Below are 17783 nucleotides of genomic sequence, written 5' to 3'. Positions count from 1 at the left end.
CAATACTAGATTAGTGACACCATCATACTTAGGCAGGGCTGGTCTTATTAGGAAGTTTAATGCAAAACACAAAGAACGGAGTGGCAAAATTTTCCTTTGTTATCCGCACAATATTAGACTGGAACAGCTTACCTGCGGCCCTCTCAAAATCAATACATTTAAGGAAAGGTTGAAAAGATTAGAATGAGATTTTAATTGTAGGTGCAGTGTAATTATTTATGTTGTGTCATGTAATTAATTAAGTTAATATGTATTTAAGGTGACTTTAATTACTTAAGTTGACAACAGTTTGATTTAATTCTTATTTATAGTACGCATTATTTATTGCATAGTCTTCGTTTATAGTCCTAGTTTATTGCATTTATTTATTAAGAGCTAGAATTAATTATTTTACATTTATTTTATCTATGTTATTTATTGCTGTGATTATTGTAATTTTATTGCTGTAATTATTGTAATGTCATTCTGTATTATATATCGCTGCCACCGGGTGTATATCCAATTGCAGTGCGCGCGCGCGCGCGCACACACACACACACACACACACACACACACACACACACACACACACACACACACACACACACACACACTTATAAGGAAATAAATAAACTGCACTGACAGAAATGTTCTATTAATACTATTGATACGTAAATCTGACGTACACTTCCAAATATATATTATAATAACTTGGCTAATCGTGTGAGTTGCAACCTGCTGTTACGACTGTTAATCAGCAACTGACAGTTGGAGGCAAACAGCGTATTCCGAATCTCACCGGTCCGGTGGCATCAATGACGTCATGTTGCAACGAAAATAAGAAACAAAACTGCTGGAAGAATCGATGCTGTCATGGCGACTGTGTAAGTGGTTATCTGTGCTACGCTAGCAAAATTTTGCGAAATTTCCGTACTGCCATCTCGTTCAAATAAAAGAGATCATAAACAACTTATTTCTTGAACCGGTAGTAATAACTGGTCCGTTGACATGTTCGCTCATAAGCCATTAACATATTGCTTTTACGTTGTGCTCATTACAAACAATACAGCAGAACTAAAGCAGAACACACCGCCATGACACAACAGTGCACGATGTCATTCGTCTGCTAATTGCCGCCCTATACAAGAACCAATCAGATTCACTGATGGCGGCTGATGGAGACTGCCACCACCTCTGCAAGTTGATGGCACCGGTGCGACACCGGTGGAGCATCAATGACGTCATCGGTGGAATTCGGAACACCGTGATGCCATCGGATTGCTCACCGGTGAGATTCGGAATACTCTCAAAGCTAGAAGGAGGGGCTCATTTGGCGGGAAATTGAGTGAGGATCAATTGTTTCCCCATTATTCTTCAAAATTACGTACGATAGCAATCTAGGGTTACATGCTGTATAATCAAATTATGCATATTTTCTTTTACTTAAACATTTCAAGGCCAAATTATGGCTATGGATCTCGTAAAACATTAATATTAACATACAATATGATTGATATTTTATTTTCAGTTGATTATTCAAATATTCTTTTCAGTGTGCTTATTTTTTGTACAGGTCTGCTATGGCGACAGGATAATAGTGGATCTAGTGAATAAAATGTTTGGCAAGTCCATCGCGATACATTGGCACGGATTGGAACAGATCAACAAGCCCTTCATGGATGGAGTACCATACGTGGCTCAGTGCCCCGTGCCTGATGGTGCTACATTCAGGTACGATTTTACGGCGGACACGGTGGGGACCATGTACTGGCACTCACATGCAGGTAAGGTTTTCATCATCATCAAAAAAACATTATCATCCCCGTCATCCACAAATTTCACTTAACCCTTAAGTCAGGTATGCTCATTCTCTGACTCCCGATTACGTTCTGTAATCACAACCTTCGAAAGTAGCGCGTGCTGTTCCCCGTTCGAAGCTCGACGGATGGCTGCAGAAGGCAATTCAAGTACTTAGTAAACGCACGAACAGTACGGGACAATGACACAGTCAAAACCTTCTGTAGACAAACGATCATTCCGTATAGTGTGAGAGGAAGACTATATCTTTGCTGTACGTTCGGTGAAAACGGAAAGTGAATACTATATTGTAAGGTACTGTCAAGAATACTACTGAGCAACATAATAGTACATTATGCAACGAGCCTATAATGAAGGTAATTAAGAAGCGAGTATGGATATTTATGAAACGAGCGTAAGAGAGTTTCATAATTTTCATACGAGCTTCTTAATTACCTTTATAGGCGAGTTTCATACGACTTTTTATTCTCGACCATGTTTCTAACTTGATATTATTAATTTTATTGTATCTGACCTGGAGCAATGTCCCGTATGTTGTGAGATGTGCGCAGACGCGAAAGTATTGATTTTTTCCGAGGAACAGATGTGCACATTGACCTTGCTAGGCCATAAGAACCTACAGAGATAACATTGAAATTAAATTAGACATTGAAAAACGAGGTGAAAAATTGAATTTATTTTAATATTATTTACAATTAAGGCTAATTATTATAGTAACAGAACATAACCTTCTGCGACAGTATTGGATTTCCAGCCTCCGTGACTTTTCGCTAATTCTCTTTCGATTGCATATCCGAGAATAATCGATACTTGCGGTTTTATAACGGTAGAAAGCTGACCTGTCATTGGCTGAACAGTTGTAACCTGAGTCGTTATTGGCTGAAATACCTGACCTTTAATGAGTAGGTGTACTTTAATGGCATGCATTAAAGGTCTGCTACCAGGTGTATAATTACTACATTTCGGCATGGTCGAGTATAAAATTACATTATAGGCTCTGCTACCCAGAACATGCCGAAGTGACAGAGAAGCTGTTTTCTGTAATATAGCATATTTTCATATACCAACGTTATTATTATTATTATTATTATTATTATTATTATTATTATTATTATTATTATTATTATTATTATTATTATTATCATTATTATTATTATTGTTATTGTGGTGATTTTATTCCAGCAGAAATAGATACTTTGATAAAATAATTTTTCAGGGGTGCAACGTGCACTACAGCTTCAAGAATTGAAAGCACTTCATAAAAGGTCAAACATTGAAGAGAGTCGAACAATTCAAAGTCTATGTTTTGGAGCAAGTTAGCCCATGTAGTATGTTGGGAATTAGCTAAGTCACTAAAACCCTTCACGGATGGTGAACTTGTAAAGAGATGTATGGTTCCTGAACAAAATATAGTTAATTATGTCTCTGTACTGCAACAGTTTAAATGTGAAATCACAGAACATAGATTTAGTCGATTTTAGACGTATGGAGAGTGATATTAGTATTTTTGTTAATCTTTTCATAAATTTAGTACAATCCGTGAGAGTGCAGTTCCAGGACGAGTTAATTGATATACTAAGTAACGTAGAATTCAGAACTAAATACAGAGAATATGACTTGACAAGCATATAATTATTTAAAAAATGAACAAAACTAAATATTACAAGATGAGCTTATTCGTTGCCACTATGATAGTTACCTTCGCCTCGACATACATGTGCGAACAATTATTTTCGAGAATGAAGGTTACTAAATCCAAACATAGGTCCCGATTAACAGATGAGCATCTTTAGCGCATTGCAGTAAATTCGTTGGAAATAGATTCCCGATTACTTGCAGAAAAGAATGCAGATGTTGAATAGACCGCAAAGTAGACTGTATGGTGGAATATGAAAATGATATTATCTATGATATTATTATATCATAACTATATTAAATATAATAAATAATGTAATAACTGAATATTGCAGTGTATACTTTTTCCTTTTTCAAATTCAGTTTATTATCCGTATTTGTAAGAGTGTGAGAACTATGCTACGGGTGGTGTTGCAATGTACAGTGCAATGTAGTTGCGGAGCCCAGCCCGTACACAGTGTGTGTTATGCAGTGCAGCATCATCCGTGTAATCGGGGCTCTTACAATTTTGAGCATACCTGCGGCTTAAGTAGTCGCACGAGATGTTGTCAACATCCCAGTCACATACACGGAGCTGTTAACTACATAGTGAGTAAGCCTGTACATGGATAAATATATAATAGGATGCGAAACTTAATGAGTTTCCCGTAACACATACTAGAGGCACTGTTGTAGAAATTGATCTTGCTGCCATCTATTTCTGGGAGGGGCGTTATTACATCTAGCAACGCACCAAGTAGCGAAAAGAGTAATTACTCCATGCATTTAGCAGCGCACCTGGTGACGAAAATGTTAAACTGTGCAGAAAGTATTCCCTCCCACCCTCATCAATATTCAAAACTAACCCAATTTAAAATAAAACATTTATAGTTTTATTCCTCACAGCATATTCTACTGAAAATTCTTACCGGAGCCGACAGGAAGATAAAGGAGACGATGTGTTCTACACTACCCGATTAAAATATAACCAGACAGAGACAAACAATAAAGCAAAAGGTTAGATAATTGGGATTGTATTCTTTGGGTATGGAAAAGTCTGCAAGAACTACTTAGATAGTTCAATTTATTATATTACTATTACTTTACAATACATTCAACAACACTATTTTTACAACGTCCATAAACATCACTGTTTAACATACACTGCTTATACACACACGTATCACTTTATGTTCACTTATTAGCAAGTTTCAGTCCGCCATCTTCGTCTTCGACTCTCCCGTACAGCAATATCTCGAACGGATAGAGAACTCTCGGTAATGTACTCAACACGTAGTTCTAATATTCACCACCTGCGACGTTGGGCGCTGATCACCTTATTTCAAACCCCCAAATCCAGATGGTGCTGACCGCAGTTTCGCATCCTATTATATATTTATCCATGGCCTGTACATCTGAAACTTTCAGTACCTTTCTTAGAATTGGTAAGGCAACAATAACAGTAAATATGTTTGAAATAAGAATTCGCACACTGGAGATAATAACGGTTTAAGTGGCGTGGGGTGACGCCAACACCCCACGCTACTATTGTAAATAGTGACAGTCAGTAAATTGTACTAGTGTAACAAATAACAATGGATGTTAAGTAGTGACTGTGCGCACAGAACAATCAAGAAAAGGAAAATAAAAAGCAAATTGTGATTAAAAGTGAATAGACGTTCGAATATTACATGTGAACCAACACTGAAATACTACCATTACTGTACATTAATTATAACATTGCGATAGGTATATAAAGTATTAGTTGTACAGGGACATCATTTTATTTTTAATAACATTTTTAATATTAACTTGCCTATACCTCTGGATCAACGCCCTTTGCTACCCCCTTCTACGACTGGAGTTCGATGATACTGGCGTAATATACAAACAAATCACTTTACTAGGTATAGGAGGGAAGAAAAGTAGTTCATGCATTTACGTAAACTAGGAAATATTGCGCTTTTGAGTTTGATAATTTTCATTTGGTTTTTGTTTAATCAAAATACAGTACTTTATTAACAATGAGTGTTTTTACTCACGAACTGAGCTGTCCATGCGGACGTATTCATAATGCAGTGTATATTATACTGTCTACAGCACATTAGCGTACAATATAGAGAATGAAGTTAAATTGAAAAATAATAATAACATGGATATTTAAACACATTTTTTAAAATGGTGGCCGTTTATTTCAATACAGGCTTCAGTTCTTTTGTAGATATTATCGCACTATAGATTATTGTACCTTTTCCCAATTACCAGTTTCGTTCTTCGTACTAGTAACTCATGTTGAAACAATTCTGTGCCTACTCTATAAAAGAGCACCTTACGTACTGTAAATTCAATCTTCACTTTTGCCCGACCCGCACAGATAAAATTACTCAAATTATTCAGACATACTATCTACTGTCCGCCCAAGTGGTTATGTCGTAGGGTCGTAGAAACGGGGGAAATCACGTGACAGTTAATTACATAACGAGGCCCTTTCATTTAAATTATTTTAAATAGTTGTATAATATTACGTAGACGTCCAATACCTAACAGAAATTAATGTTCTGAGAAAAGAGCTAAGACAGCCCAGCCACTAGCTGGCGAATAAAAGCTGGTGGGGGAAACCAGGATACGACGTAGGCAAATGGGCGACAGTACCTGTGCGAAAATGATTCAATATTGAAAGCTCTTTCGTCACTGGAAAACGCGAATATATTTTTGGAACGTACTGTTTACTATGACCGTAAGGCTACTATGACTGTATATGCGGTCTTGGATCTGTGTGGAGGACGATTGAACTTCATTGGTACAAGGGGTTGGAGTGAAGTACATTAAAAATTCAGGTACAATAAAAATTGAAGTAAAAATAAAGTGATGTCCCTGTACAAATAAAAAGAGCGACATTTTAATTCTTCACTAAAAATAGCCCTTAAGAAACCATTATATTTCGGATGTCAGCAACACGCTGCGTGACTCAATGTCACAAAGTTAGGCACGACTTATGAGACAACTAGGCCAGAAGATAATGGGGTAGGGTGGCCAGTTCCTTTCCCACTCCATCACATACATCGCCGACTAACTACTATAGAACTTAAATTGACGTTGTTACAGTCATGCACCACTAACTGTAGTAAATAGTGCGTCTGCCCAAAGAATAGGTTTGCTATATTTTCTGTTTCGACTTCAGAATTCGCTTCATCTGCTTGAGAAGTGCGGAAAGGAGCAGTATAGCTGTCCACCTCACCCAAGACCAGAAACTGTGGATATTATGAGGAAAACTTTACAGCAGATATTATTATTATCCTATATTCACATTTACCGTATTACCGTTTACTTATCTTGCACCGTGTGCATATTAGTTGATAAGGAGTCAGTAGTTATCCTTGAAAGGTAAAGACCTAATGAAGGTATCTCCTAAGTATCTACACTATAAACGTGAAAAAATTAGTAATTAATTTCTTTTCATAGTTTAACTGTTCCTACGAATATGAACATTGTTCCATTTGAAAGAAGCGACGAGATTTCATGAAATCCCTAGATTTAAATGTGTCCAACGAACGTAATCACATAAGCTTTGGATAACATTCAATCCTGTGACGACGATGATACAGATGATAATAATAATAATAATAATAATAATAATAAAATATGGTTTATTTAACGACGCTCGCAACTGCAGAGGTTATATCAGCGTCGCCGATGAGCTGGAATTTTGTCCCGCAGGAATTCTTTGACATGCCAGTAAATATACTGACATGAGCCTGTCGCATTTAAACATACTTAAATACCATCGACTTGGGCCGGAATCGAACCCGCAACCTCGAGCATAGAAGGCCAGTGCTATAAAGACTACGCTATCGAGGCCGACCAATAATAATAATAATAATAATAATAATAATAATAATAATAATAATAATAATAATAATGATAATAATAATAATAACTAAAATGCGTTAAATCCACATAACTTTTAAGATAAAATACGTAACTGTTTTTCAGTCACAGAAAATTGACAATTAACTTGTATACTGAGTGGGTGGGTTAAAAGTCGCTTTCCCCAAAACACTTTCTTACATTTAATTACATTCAATGTATATTTGACTACACATTCCTTTACAGATTTTGTTCAGAATGGAGTCCCTGTTTCTCGTTACATAATTCATAACGTTTAGACACTGATTTACAGATGGCAGAACATAACTCACGACTTTTATTGATTTTCACGAATGACAGTTCGATCATCTGTCGTAACTGATACAGACCCCGCGCATAACAATAAATGTTCATTAATTTGGACTTACCATGCTTACAGTCGTTGCTGAACTGGCCCCCATTTGCCACTTTAGACGTTTCTTTTAGGGATATGTTGTAATCTTTCAGCTAACTCATCTAATTTTTCTTCTGTAAGAACACTACTTTTTTTTCTGTTTGATTTTAGATTGTTCACTAAGCCTGTTACTTTAAATCTTTTAGAGAGCCTTCTACTTGATTCGGCAGGAGGCACGGGTCTGTTTGGAAATTTTATTCGAAATTTACGTCTTGTTTTCTCACACGACTTTCTGCCTTTTATGTACGTATTGTACATACACCTACACACGTTCACACAATGAGAATTTGTTGTTAGGCATTACCTAAATACACAATAATCATTAAAATTTATACACTCTAGTCCCGTCGCTCTAATTTCCGGCAGCCCAATCACGTTACAGGTCGGCTACATTTAAACGTGTGCGTCTTGTGATTCGCTGATGAAGATGTTAAGCATTTCCTAAGGCTAGATAAATACTTAATATAATCGCCCGCCATTTTGGCTCTATCGTTGGCGTTCGCAGAAAACACACGAGGACGTTATTTGTCGCTCAATTATTTGCTGAATTACAGTGCGTTTGATTTATTATCATAGGAGCTACGACATGATAATGTTTAACGGTGTGGCAAATAGATCCCTCGTCTGGTAGCTCGGCAACGAAAGAACAAAAATGGCGAACGCTACTACCTACCTACACTTTATAGAGTTTTGACTTCCTAAGACGTAAGCAAAGAGGAGGAGTCACGCCGGGAATAACAGCGTCGCGACTATAACTTTGTACACTTGAAGAATCAAAACTTTTGTAACACGACTTTTGACTACAGCGAATACCATATGGAGACTGAGGATCAACTACGCCTCACCTGTAGCAGCCCGCACATTACAGACTGCGAAGGGAGCGGGAAGCCAGTAACCCACGTTTTCTCGCCTCACGTCACAATAATGTCTCTGTATAACTGTATCTGCTAATCCATTCCCACTTCTTTGCCCTCCGCAATAACAGCACAGTCAACATAAACACAAGACTACCGTCAATGTAATAAAAATGATATAATCATGAACGATTTATATTGTTGAGCATTTTACTTTATTTTCAAATGCATGTTTGAATTAATTAAAAAGTTTATAATTAAAACAGATTTGTTGCTGGTGATTGTGTCGTCTGTGTATAGGTCTGCATAAGCTTAATGGCCTGCAGGGGAGCCTCATAATTCGACAGCCGAAGGACAACGACCCGGTGGACAAACTGTACGACTACGACCTTCCTGCCCACGTGATCGTCATCATGGACTGGTACCACACGCAGGCTGAGGCACGGTTCCCAGGGCTCATCCATCACGATTCGACGCAGGATACCACCTTCTACATCATCAGCGGCAGAGGAAAATTCACTCCTGTGCGTTTATTTACTGTCTTAAATATGTCTTACGAAATTTTCGCTATACTCATATACAGAGTGAGTCAGGAGGAAAGGTACAGTAGTGGCAAAAAAAAAAAAACCGGACCGATCCTTGTAGCTGATTTCAGAGCCTTGTTCACTCCAGAGCACGATAGACTGGTAACTAAGACTTTCGTGTTTCGAATCCTGGCTGGGAAGAAAACTTTTTTTTTTGTTCCTTATTCAGATTTATTCCCAATACTTTTAGATTACTGGTAAAATTCATGTTCTGGGAATAATAAATTAATTAAGTAGTAAAATATCGCTGCAATCGAAAAGTATTGGGAATAAATTTGAACAAAAAAAAGTTTCCTTCCAGGCAAGATTCGAACCACGGAAGACTTAGTTACCAGTCTATCGTGCTCTGGAGTAAACAAGGCTCTTGAATCAGCTAAAAGGGTCGGTCCGGTTTTTTTGCCACTACTGTGTGAGGGGTGATTCTTAACAACAACAAAAAAAAAATATACGAACATATACCCTGTTCTTAACAGTATCAGTCATACAGCTGTTTCAAAATCACGGGCGTCAGTCTCATGTATTTCATGAGCACTGACATGCGGACGCAACCCTTGATGACCAACTCAACGGATAAGTTGTTTTAGATAACCGTCTTAACGGAGTAAAGTAACTTATTTCCTTCAAAACGTGCTACCAAAATACTTGGAAGATATTATTTTGGCAACACAACCTCGTATGTACTTTCATCACGATTGAGCCCCTGTACATTTAGTACGGCCACGTCCACACCTGTAGAGTAACGGTTAGCACGTCTGGCCGCGAAACCAGGTGGCCCGGGTTCGATTCCTGGTCGGGGCAAGTTACCTGGTTGAGGTTTTTTCCGGGGTTTTCCCTCAACCCAATACGAGCAAATGCTGGGTAACTTTCGGTGCTGGACCCCGGACTCATTTCACCGGCATTATCACCTTCATTTCATTCAGACGCTAAATAACCTAGATGTTGATAAAGCGTCGTAAAATAACCCAATAAAAAAAGTACGGCCAGTGATGCAGTACCTCAATCAAACGTATCCTGGGCGTTGGATCGGTCGCGGTGGAGTCATTTCCTGGCCACCGAGATCACCCGACCTTACTCCATTGGATTACTATGTGTGGGGTTGACTTAAGAGCGAAGTCTCCAAGCGCAAAGTGGAAACAAGGAGGAAACTTCTCGCTAGCATTATACATGCTTGTGCTCAAGTAAAGGAATGTCCGCATCAGCTCAGATCAGCAACACCGCAGCTGTCTACAAGAGCTGCAAAGTGTATTGAAGTTGACGGTGGCCTTTTTTTAACATGTTCTGTAAAGAAATGTTCACCATTAAACAGAACATAAGTTAACAGTGTTTTAATTTACTATCATCTGCACTCTTCCCATTTCTCATTGTATTGTTTAGTTTCTTCGAAACCGTTAAGAACAGGACATATGTTCATATAAACGTTATTGTTCAGAATCACCAATATTATCATCCTTCAAATCATGTACTTTCCTCCTGATTCACCCTGTATGTAATAACTGATAAAATTTATAGCTACATAATTTACAATTAGCTCATTCCAGAAAAAGTCAAAGCTTGTGCTCAGGAGTATTCTAATTAAGCCCAAAATCATTCATTAATGCTAGATAAGGATGATTATTAATAAATAATTTATAACGTTGTGTAGAAATTATAGCTATGACTTGGACCAGATTCATTATTATACCTTAGATCAATTTAGTGGCAGAGAAACAGCACATCCTCTTGTAGAATAACTATGATAATATGACGAGCACTCATCTTTATTTTTTGTGGTAATGTACTATCCATTAATATATCTTAGTAATTCTTTTTCACGTCTAAAACTTTGAAATCTTTATATATAACATTTACTGGAGAATCTAAATGTCTATTTAAACAATTTTTAATTATTCTTTTATAAAGTTAATTCAGGAGGAATACATATAGCAGGCATTTCCAACTGCTGGCTCTGTGACGTCACACGTCTGTGCTCTCGACGACCTCGAGAGCGGAAGCATATGTAAAATGACAATGTAGGGGTAGTGGTAGTGGAAGGGATGGAGATGTGTAAATAGAAGAGACACAACATTACCCTCCCTCACGTGTTCTTCTAGTTCTGCTCCGAGAGATCCGACTCTGGGCCAATATATTTTGCAACCGCACCTTGTCTTGCAAGTTCGTCAGCTTTTTCGTTTCCCTAAATACCACAATGCCCTGGTACCCAGAAGAGTTTAACCTCATTCTGTTCTGCAAGGATTGAAAATATATTGAGGCAATTAAGAACCAGTCCTGAAGTAACAATATGGCTATTTACAGCCATAAGGGCAGCCTGGCCATCCGAGAATAAAAGAATCTGCTTCCTAGCAACTCATGTTACTGCTTATACTACATCCCACATATTTGAAGCTGTCTACTTGTTCTACTGCCTCATTTCGAATTCGCAAGTTTACCTTCTTTATTTTTCTTCCTATGACCATGGTCTTCGTTTCGCTCGCATTTATCTTCATCCCATATTGCTCACAGCTGTCATTTACTGCAGTAACATATTCTTTATTGTCATCTTCTCTTCTCCTAGCAATACCGTATCATCGGAATATTTTATGCACTGTATTCTTTTTCCTCTTACTATCGCTCATCCCATTTGCTGAGAACAGTTCTTCACTAAATGTCCCAAGTAGATGTTGAACAGGGTAGGTGATAAAGGGCATTATTATCGTACTATTGTCCTTATTTCACTCCCCTCTGACATTTATTCTCCTATCCTAACTTTGACTCGTCGTTTTATTGAAATATTTCTTAAGTCTCCTCTATTTTCAGTTCACACCAGTTTTCTTCACTATCCTCATAAGTTTATTTCAATCCAGCCTTTTCAAAGTTCACAAATACTACATACAGTAGTTTATTTTTCTCTAGATATCTTTCGCCAATTTTTCGCACCAGTCCAATTGCATCTCTCGTACTTTTCCATTCCTGAAGTCAAATTTCTCTTTTTCCAACTCTTCCTCCATCTTAGAACATCGACAAAATATTCACATATACAGGCACATCATTTTATTTTTACTAACATTTTTAATATTAACCTGTCTATACCTTTAGAGAACCGGAAACACCGCTTGCTCCCCCCTACAAGACTGGAGTTCGATGATACTGGCGTAAAACACAAACAAATCACTCTACTAGGTATAGGATGGAAGGAAAGTAGTTCATCCATTTACGTAAACTAGGAAATATCGCGATTTTGAGTTTGATAATTTTCATTAGGTTTTTCTTTAATCAAAGTACAGTACTGTATTAAGAATAAGTGTTTTTATTCACGAAGTGAGTTATCCATGCGAACGTATTCATTATGCAGTGTATACTGTCTACAGCACATTAGCGTACAATATACAGAAAGAAGTTAAATTGAAAAATAATCATAATATGAATATTTAAACACAATTTTGAAAATGGTGGCCGTTCATTTCGATACAGGCTTCAGTTCTTTTGTGCATATTATCGCACTATAGACTATTGCATCTAATTCCAATTGCCAGTTTCGTCCTTCGTACTAGTAATTTATGTTGAAATAATTCTGTACCTACTCTACGTACTGTGAATTCAATCTTCACTTCTGCCCGACCCGAAAATATAAAATTACTCAGACATGCTATCTACTGTCCGTCCAAGTGGTTATGCCGCAGGATTGTAGAAAGGGAGGAAATCACGTGACAGTTAATTACTTAACGAGGCCCTTTTATTTAAGTTAAATTAAACAGCTGTATAATATTACGTAAACGTCCAATTCCTAAGAGAAATTAATGTTTTCAGAAAAGAGCTAAGACAGCCCAGCTTTTACAGAGGGGCGAGCACAAGCAGGTGGGGGAAATCGGGATGCGACGTAGGCAAACGGATAGTACCTGTGCGAAAATATGATTCAATATTGAAAGCTCTTTCGTCACTGGAAAACGCGAACATATTTCTGGAACGTACTATACTCAGTAACTCAGTACTGCTTACTATCTGCGGTCTTGGTTCTGTGTGGAGTTGGAACTTCCTTAGTAGAAGGGGTGGGAGTGAAGTACATTCAAAAACTCAGGTATAATAAAAATTGAAGTAAAAATAAAATGATGTCCCTGTATAATCTTACAAGTATTGCATTATATACTTTATATTTAATTAAATGATAATGACTAGACTTGTAATGTTGGGGACCGATTACACAAGTTGACTGCAACATAGTGCATAGGTCGAGGACGTGAGCTAGTACAAGGACATTGACTTGGTTCTGCGATCGATTACGCCAGGGCTGGGCACCAAGAGCGAATTATACAATCTCACGGGGAGCCATATGACTTCTCTTCAATCCCTTTCTTCCCCGCTGAACACCGCGCAGCATTGATTCTGTGACGGATGAATATTAAGCGTTCCCGTTTAAAGTTTGTTTTCGCTCCCGGTGCCCAGCCCTGCATTACGCAAATAACAAGGTGCATATAAATAAATCTGGATAGCTCTAAAAGTAAATATGCTCTTAATAGTATTACAAAGATATATTGTTACGTACCATTCGTTATGTGCAGAATTATCATAGAATTATTCGTGGGTTTGAGTTTCCTCCTTTCTTTTCTTATACAGGGTGTCCGGGACAAAATTTACCAATAAGAAAGTTTAATAACTCACCAAATAATTGATGGATGAAAATGCTGTTTGCGGGAATTGACAAAGGGACTTCCAAAGTTTCGAGTGACCACTAATAAACTTCTATGTGTGCACCTCTTGTAGCACGACAGATGTATAGGCGGTATTAAAGTTCTTGCCAAACGGTCCAATCACAGTTTCATGTGTAAGTCCGCACCAAACATTAATCTTAGGGCTGTCTCTTTCCAATTCCCTCACTACATGCGGATTTTCTGATCCCCAGATGCGACAATTATGCCCGTTGACGATACCACAGACGTGGAAGGTGGACTCATCACTAAACACGACCTTCTGCAGATATCCATTTCCAATATCAATTTTCAACAGCATGTCACTAGCGAAATCATATCGTGCAGGCAAGTCGTTTGGTTTCAACTTTTGAACCAATTGAATCTTGTATGCATGCAGACGAAACCTCTTGTGCAGAACATCGTGGATAGTTGACTTTGGAATTGCAAGTTCCCTGCTGGCACGGCGAACAGACTTACACGGGCTCCGTTGGAAAGCTTGCTCAATTCTGTCGACTTGCGCTTCTGTCACTTCTTCCCGCGTGGTGTTTTCTCTACAAGAGAACCGGTCTCAAGAAGCTTTCTATGCCAAGTTGTTATTGTGTGCCTATCTGGTGGTTGCTTCTCAGGCCACTGTTGTCTAAATCTTCTCTCCACTATCTTCGGATACTTGAATTCGGCAAGCAAATAGCAGCATTTAACTTTTTGTTGCACTGTGAACGCCATTTTAATTACAGCTATGTCAACAACAATGACCAAATGTTGTCAACATCACACATAAAACTTAAAATGTCCCTCTTTCATTTGCCGCAAATTTCATTTTCCTATCTCCATTATTACGCGAGTTATTAAACTTTCTTATTGGTAAATTTTGTCCCGCACACAGTGCATTACAATGTCCCTGTATCGCTTGTCACCTCGTATGTTTGTATTACATAATTTACATGTCATGTGTCCGTTATTCACTTCAAAATGCTCACCAAATTCCGCTGCAAAAATATGCGCCTGAGAACTTTTAACCTTCGGCATTATTGGTAATGATTGACGAACGGAGTATTCAGCAGGTACACAGTTTACGCATACTATGGTAGTGACTGGTGAACGGAATGTTCAGCAGGTACATTGTTTATGCATACAATACTATCACAGTCTAATACATACAGTCGCGCAACTCATACGTATAAAATATGCCAACATTTGACAGCTGGCGCGACAGTAGCCCTCTAGCGGCAGGCAAGTTAAAAGTGTGCACACGACATATGATAACACATCAGAAAACGGGTTTTGCGTAATTTATTTTATATTTTTATGCTATACAGTAAGTGTATATGGTTCTTATTAATTTTACTTTAGAATCCTAGAAGAATTTCACACGCAGTTAATTTACAAGTTTCAGAAGCTGGGAATAAACGTAATTCTTTCTGCTCCTTACAACTGAAGCATGGCCCTGATCACGTATCATGGTTTGAAATAATATAATTGTTTGTAGGTGGACGGTTAATTCAATTCATTCCTAAATATATTTATGAACCATTGAAACTCTACATTTCCTGTGAGAAGAGTCAAAATTGTAGGGCATATCTCGTAGGGTACCGGTACATCGCGTGGTGAACTCCTCTCCATATTTCCTGAGAAATTAACTATTTTCCATACCGCAAATTGGGGTAAACTCGGCCGCTCAGGTAAACTTAAAAATATAAAAGGGGAAGCTATAAATCTTAATTTAACAGACATTGATTTATGAAGTTCATTATTTTTCCATTTTTTTATTATTATTTTGAGTCGCTAATGTGCTGATATTATGGTTTAAATTTTTATGGAAAGTTTACCGCATTTTACATTACATTTCCAGTTTTCACACGTAAGCTTAATTTTAACTTACCCGACCTATATAATACGTAATTTACATGCACTTACTGTTATTATGACGTAGGTGAGAACAAAATGAATACAAAATTTTGTTGAAAAAATTGTAACTTCAATTAACTCAGAAAATGTAGGCCTAATTTTATTTTCAGAGCAGAAGTGGTGTAAGTCAAAAATGGGTAATGAGGGTTAAAGTGAACATTCTGTAAAATACAGCGCAAAGTAGCAATTAATATTGAATTTATTTAAACTATTAGTAGTCAGTGAAGAGCACGAAGGATATATTAATTGCTACTTTGCGCTATATTTTACAGAATTTTACTTTAAACCTCATTACCTAGTTTTGACTTATACCACTTCTGCTTTGAAGGGCTCAAATAATCACTGGTATTGTAAAATCAACACTAATAATAGTCATGCAAACTATTACAGAAGAGATTACTTTTTATATTAAATTTAAAAAGGCTCTTTTATTTCTTCAGAACCTAATACGTCTGCCACATGAATCTACACCAACACATCAGAAATTTATCGACACAGTCTGGATTTATTCAAGAAGTGAATATTTTGCAAAAGGATTATAATACGCCATGAATTCTTGAAAAAATTAACACCATAATCCCTACTTGAATGCAATATAACATTCAACAATGAAAAATATAAAGAAAAAAACACGAATACAAAATTATGGAATTACTTGCATTAAAAACTGTAGATACATTATCCAAAATCGGAACGGTTACACATTTACACATGATCTCTGCAAAACAATAAAATACTGTAACAGGTATTTACTTTGTTATTATTTAAACTCTCCTTCCTGACATACAAATAGGTAACATAACTAATAAATGTTTTATAGAACACAATACGTAGGCTACCTACAGCGTGGATTATAGGTTATGACTGAGTTATGATTTTCTCTTGGTCTTTAGGCAATCTGAAGAACGACAAATTCGGAGATTTAAACTTGTTACTGCAATTTTCGTCATTACACACATTGCCTTTATTCCGACGCATTATTAAAACGTTATTATAACATCTCGCATACCTTTAAAGCACGTGCTGGCTGTATCAACCCTATGACCAGTGCCTTGCCTGCCGCTTGAGCGCTAGTGTCGTGAATGTTGGCAAAAAAAGTGTTGAAGTTGCGCGACTGTATATATTAGACTGTGGTACTACGGTAGTGACTGACGAACGTACTATTCAGCAGGTATACTGTTTATGCATGTTAGGCCCAATTGTATAAAACTCCCTGACTAAAGATCAACTTTGATCGAAGATCGAAAAGTGAACCGAGTTCAGACACTTCTTCTATTGTATAAAACTTTTCTGCGATCAAATTACCTTGGTTCAAATGCAATCTAAGTTCACGTGAAAAGGATTTCGCAACATCGCATAAACAGGTGAAATACGTGATGCGCGGACCATGTTACACAGGTTTGTTCAGTGTTGCCAATCTAGTGACTTTAACTTTTTTTCAACAACAATGTCTTTTAACTTTTATATTGCTTAAATGGAGATTTAGGGACCTTTTTAGCATCCCATAGTGACAAAATTTAATCTTTCTAATGAGAAATCTAGCGACTTTACAACTACTTTTTGGCGACTTTCCGTATTACATTCTGTTGGAGACACTGGTTTTTTGTGCTATGTAAATAATGGCGGACAATAAGAAGAAGGTTGACTGTTCTCCAAGTTGTTATCATGTTATGGTGTTTGATACTGCTAAACATAATAAAGCTTTATAAAACGACAATTTTCCTTTAGTAATACAGTTAATTGAACATTTATGAATGTACCTGTCATATCCATTAATAATTAATGGTTGTTATAAACATAATATAATTATAGTTTATGTTATATGATACTGCTGAACACGATAGAGCCTTATAAAATATAAGAATGTTTGTGTATTAAGGCAAGAAATTGAAAGAAATATATATACAGTAAATGTACCTAACATATATATTAAAATTAATAATAATGGATATTTTATTTGCACAATCTGTCACTCGTATATTTCAAACAAATGAAATAACTGAATTTGGATCATCTAACTTAATCGGAGAAATTTCTTCAGTCAAAG

General features: G+C 37.0%; 1 protein-coding gene across 3 annotated transcripts in view; it reads left to right on the top strand.

Annotated features, from left to right (window-relative positions):
• The window catches only part of LOC138695050 (uncharacterized), a 51273-nt gene that overhangs the window by 11319 nt on the left and 22171 nt on the right, over nucleotides 1–17783 (top strand). For all 3 annotated transcript variants that reach the window (XM_069819396.1, XM_069819404.1, XM_069819413.1), the window contains 2 exons: nucleotides 1553–1763; nucleotides 8887–9110. In XM_069819396.1, the coding sequence (XP_069675497.1) occupies nucleotides 1553–1763; nucleotides 8887–9110 (435 nt within the window). The remainder of the gene's footprint in view (nucleotides 1–1552; nucleotides 1764–8886; nucleotides 9111–17783) is intronic.

The sequence above is a fragment of the Periplaneta americana genome, chromosome 1 (genome assembly GCF_040183065.1).
Source record: "Periplaneta americana isolate PAMFEO1 chromosome 1, P.americana_PAMFEO1_priV1, whole genome shotgun sequence".
NCBI lineage: Eukaryota > Metazoa > Arthropoda > Insecta > Blattodea > Blattidae > Periplaneta > Periplaneta americana.
The sequence above is the reverse complement of the archived record's forward strand: the minus strand, read 5'-3'. Positions and strand labels throughout refer to the sequence as shown.